We start from the raw sequence: 5,088 nt of genomic DNA on the forward strand, positions 1-5,088 counted from the left end.
AGAGAGAGAGAGAGAGAGAGAGAGAGAGAGAGAGAGAGAGAGAGAGAGAGAGAGAGAGAGAGAGAGAGAGAGAGAACAAAAGCTCATCTCATTTGGTCCGGGTCTGTTGAAATAAATGTACAGGTGCTTGTCAAAATTTAGAATATCATGAAAAAGTTGATTTATTTATTCATGTTTATACTTTTCGGCTGGCCAACATTTCTCAAACTCCTGTCATTTGTATAGCCTTAAGTACTGTATTACTTTTTCTCTTCTCTCGATTAATTTTCTGAGACAGTGAATTTGTTTTTTTAAAAAAAATAGTTTTCAGATATAATCATCTACATGAAAACGAATTAACACTTGGAATATATCAGTCTCCGTGGAACGAATATATGCGTTACACACGTTTCACATTTTGAATAATATTCCTGAAATAAATGAATTTATTCATGATATTAAAAGATTTTGACGAGTATCTAATACACCAATACAAAGAACCTTGTAATTACAACTTAGCAAATCTACACTGCCGGCATTGATTTGAACCAATACATTAAGGTGAATCATTTCAAAATGTTTCTTGCATCGTTTTATTTTTCTTTACGTTATAATATAGCCTGCTGATCAGACACTTCATTCTTTGACCGCGAGAGGCGCTGTTTCCTCCCAAGCTGCTGTGTACAAGTGTCGCAGCCGGAAGGCCGCCGACCGTCGCTGCCTGCTGGAAAGCAACTGCGCAGCTCCGCACCACTACCGAAGGGGCTGTACGTGAGGAAACCAGCAGGGAAACCTGGACTTTTACGAATTACCACTGGCTGTTCGTAAACATCTACAAAGGCATGACAGCGGCCAGCATTTCACCTTTCTTCGACAGTGAAGTCTCCGACAAGGTAAACGACAGCTATTGGCGCGCCGAGTTTCCCCTTATCGAACGACCGTGCTAACTAACGTTAGCATTGACACTTTTCTACCAACGAAAATGTTAAGACTGGGAATTCGAAACCTTCAAAACGCGCTCGCGTGTTGATTATACGCGATTCCGCTGCGTGTTTGCTCGACGAGGCGAGTAAAAGTATTAAATGATGGCGCGGGGCGCTTCACTATGTAATGTTTGCGATCTCACGTCAGATAAGATGACTAACAGTGTTTGGGGCTAAATGAGTTCATTCGGAGTGTTGTGTTGACGTTTGCTAAAGCAGACAATTTACAAATATGATGACCCAGAAGCTAAAACTTCAAAAAAAAAAAAGTTTCGCAACTTTATTGACCGCCCAGCTGTTTAAACGACTGCAGCGTGACGCAACAAATCGTTTTTTTTTAGCTGTCATTTCTAGTCTCGTGTAGTGGTTACGTTGTATGCATGGCCAATTTTATGGCTAAAGCGATTCGAGCATTGTGAAACCACTTGGTATATAAAATATGAGAATTCTGCTACTTTTTGAAAAGATCACCCTGTCTTGTAGACAACGTTTAGAGGGGGGGGGGGTTACATTTGGGTCAGCTGCTTCCATTTGCTTGACAGTCAACTTGAATGCAAACCATTTTTCTTGTTGTGACTGTAATTAGGGGTTTGGTAAACAGAAATGCTGACAGTGTCTCTCTTATTACATATGAGAAATGAAATGGTGCTACAGATTTTAACATGCAGCATAGAAGTGGACATGTTTGATTTACTTTTGCGGGCCGCATAAAATGATGTGGAGGGCCAAATCTGGCCTTGAGTTTGACACCGGTGTCATAGATTGTAATTTTTAGTTCTGAGATCCAGATCGTTATCAAAGAGAGTATATTCTGGTTCTTTTTTTGTGTGTGTTACAGCGTTCATACTTAATCAGGTTGATCACTAAATTGAGATCCGCATGTTGGATCACAGACGAAGAATTTCACAAAAGTGACACACGGAAATATTGAGCGTTCAATTATGCAAAGTCATTGTTCTTGCTAGTTGCATGTGGGATGGACTTTTGTATCCAACCTGTATTGTGGGGAGCTATTTTGAGTGACTGAGTGATTGAAATGCCAGAATTTTACGGCTAAGCTTCCAAAGTTTAAAACGGCTTTTGAAACAATGCTTCAAAGTCAACCAGAGAACTGATGTAGCTTTTTGTGGCACGTTTTAAAAAGCAGTGAACTATAAATTCATGTTGTTTGTTTTTAACGGTGTTGATAGACACTAGTACATCTGCACTGATTTGTTTGGATTTGAGACAGTTATCCCCCAGTAAAAAGGAAAAATTGAATTATTGTTTCCCACCCTCTGAAACGATATAAGTAATGTGTCATGTAACAATATTTAATATGTCCCACAAAATACTTAAACAGTATTTTAAGTAGTATAAAAAGTGTTTTAAAAACTGAATGTAAAGTGAAAATATTTTTATAATTTGACACACCTCACAGTTCAGTCAATTTTGAATGATTGAAAAAATTGCCAAGTACTGTATTAAGTCCCCTTTTTTTTTTTTTTTTTTTTTACCCCTCATAGAAATTCAAGCATAAGGCCCAACTAAGCATCTTCACGGTAAACATAACTTCACACAAAATGAAGTACCTACGGCTGGGGTTGGATATTCTTTTTTGGGGATAGATTATCCTATCACGATAATTCGACAATCGCACATAAAATCCTGAAAGAAAAAAAAAAAACTCAACTTGCTTCCCATTTACGGCTGGACATCTCTTGGTTATTTTTTTAAAGAGTGCTTACATTCATCTTATGCCAAACATTGCACAGTAGTAGAAGTAATAATTATTGTAGTAGTAATGATTACATAAACAAATATCAAAGAGCCAATCAAAATGCAAACCTCAGCCAATATTTTAAACCGAAGAATCATTTTTGACACTCCGGATCACTCACTGCCGACAAATTTGGCTAAAAATGAAGTTTATCATGTTTTGCTAAGGTTTGTTTGCTACGTCATCTGGCACATGTTGACTCACGGCTCCGCGAGGTTTTTTTTGTGTGTTGTGCAGATTTACTTAACTTTTCTTGAGCGGTAGTTAGGGCTCTGTGATAATTTCTTGCTGTTTTGGATCAGCGACCACTACCATATTTGTCGCTCCATAAAGGCACCCTTAAAAGTTCTTTAAGTCTCAAAAATTGATAGTGCTTCTTGTAATGCATTGCCCCCTATTTAAGGATGAATGTCGGCTTTTCAGTTCCTCGTCTTCAATTCCAATTCCTTCCTATTACAGTTGCGTTGTCATTTTCTTCTGCATCCAATTGCTAGCATTTCATCATACCGGAACGAGGACTACTTCCTGCTTTTATGGCTCACAATCATGGGGAATGTAGTCTTACCCGCCAAGTTTGTACTATTTCCAGTGTTACAATGTGGGACAATATCATTGCGGTCTGTGGGACCAAGACATCAACCTAAAGTTAAATTCCTTCGTATTTAATTTAACATTCATGTTGGCGTTCTCATTTTCGTCAAGATGTAATCGCTAGCAGGCATCTGTTTTCGTCATACTGGGACAAGAACTCCATCCTGCTTTTGTGGCTAAGAATCATGGGAAATGTAGTCCTACAAGCCTTCTGCTGGATTTGCCGGTTAGCTGCAATGTCAGATAAACCTTTCTAGTGGCATATTGGAAATATAAATGTGGGGCTGGACCGGCATGGCGGAGACGTCAGCCAGCTGCAATCGCTGACAAGAGCAAAAAAAAAAAAAAAAAAAGCTAAATTATAGTATAAGATTTAGCATTAGCCAAAGTACCGTATTTTCCACACTATAAGGCGCACCTAAAAGCATTCAATTTTCTCAAAAGGCAACAGTGCGCCTTATAATCCATCAATGCGCCTTATATATGGATCAATATTCTGATATCTTGGACGTAGTATTTTAAATGTTCTTTAAAGCGCTTTGTTAACAGCTGCAGCGGTTGTGAAGACTGTATAAACAAAGCTGTGTTGAATTGTATTTCCTTTAGCGTAGCTCCATCTAGTGGATGCATAATGCAGCCGCTATTGGAGCTTCTATTCTTTGCGCCTTATAACGCAGTGTGCCCTGTATATGAAAACAGTTTTAAAATAGGCCATTCATTGAAGGCGCGCCTCATATATCAAAGCGCCTCAGTGCGGAAGGTACGGTAAATAACAAACCCACCTGGTCACCAGATTGACTAGCGATGTTCATACTTTTTTTTCATCTGTCGGAGGATCCCAACCTGTATATCCATAAGATTTGATCAATGCTACTACGACTATGATTTCCCGAAAAAGAGATGATTTGAACATATCATGATACTATTCAACATTGTACAAATAGTTATTTAGTGTCAAAGAAAACTTGTGTTGAGCAGCAAGATGGTGTTAGGCTGCAAAAGTGGGTGAGATTTACATTTTCTATTTGTTGAAGATTGGTTGTGTTCCCTTGTGCCATTTTAATCGGGGCTTGGAAGTGCGACCATTCTGCTCGCAAATGCTCCTGTTTTTTTTTTTTTTTCATTGTGTGCTGGTTAAAAACTCCATCCGGTTGCACAGCGCGACATACAACAAGGCCGCTCCCCGTCTGCATCCGCCTTCCAGACCTCACACACCGAAGGGGTAATGCGGGTCAGGTTAAATCCTTCCTGTCCAAATGAAACAAATAAATATCCAAATCTGGATGTGTGCTTTGCCAAACGAACGGCCGTCTAACGTAACGAGCAGTATTTGCTTTATAAATAACTGCCTTCCATCCAGCTCTCCCATTCACTGAGTTGAGGTTCTCATGACCGGCTTCGCATTTTGCCAATAGAGACTGCTCGCGTGTCTACTTTCACAGCTACATCTGGAAATATAAATTGTGTCGGGTAGTACTGTTGAAAAACACTGTCAATGGCTGGTTGGGTCTCGAACTATTGACTTGTATTTAAGCGATGGCTGGCTGAAACATTGACACCTCGATGCGTTATTGGCGACAACGCTCACAATAATTTGGGTTTTATAGCAATCAACCAAAGCTGATCTATCAAGAAGAATGATAGGGGTGAGATTACTTTGCAATTTGACCTGATTACAATCACCATTCCATATTGTCACTGATGTCATAGTACCGCTTCCAACCCAGCCGCTGGGGAGCAGTGCCCTCCCCTGGGGGTACACTGTTCCCCGGTGCC

The 5,088-nt window shown here is 39.7% G+C and overlaps 1 protein-coding gene across 1 annotated transcript in view; it reads left to right on the forward strand.

Moving 5' to 3' along the window:
* Nucleotides 1-661: 661 nt before the first annotated feature.
* Nucleotides 662-5,088, forward strand: part of zfp36l1b (zinc finger protein 36, C3H type-like 1b) — a 9,115-nt gene continuing 4,688 nt past the window's right edge. Inside the window, exon 1 of the mRNA XM_019871569.1 lies at nucleotides 662-872. Within this exon, the coding sequence (XP_019727128.1) occupies nucleotides 822-872 (51 nt within the window). The 5' untranslated portion in view covers nucleotides 662-821. The remainder of the gene's footprint in view (nucleotides 873-5,088) is intronic.

Source organism: Hippocampus comes, unplaced genomic scaffold (genome assembly GCF_001891065.2).
Source record: "Hippocampus comes isolate QL1 unplaced genomic scaffold, H_comes_QL1_v1.1 scaffold100, whole genome shotgun sequence".
NCBI lineage: Eukaryota > Metazoa > Chordata > Actinopteri > Syngnathiformes > Syngnathidae > Hippocampus > Hippocampus comes.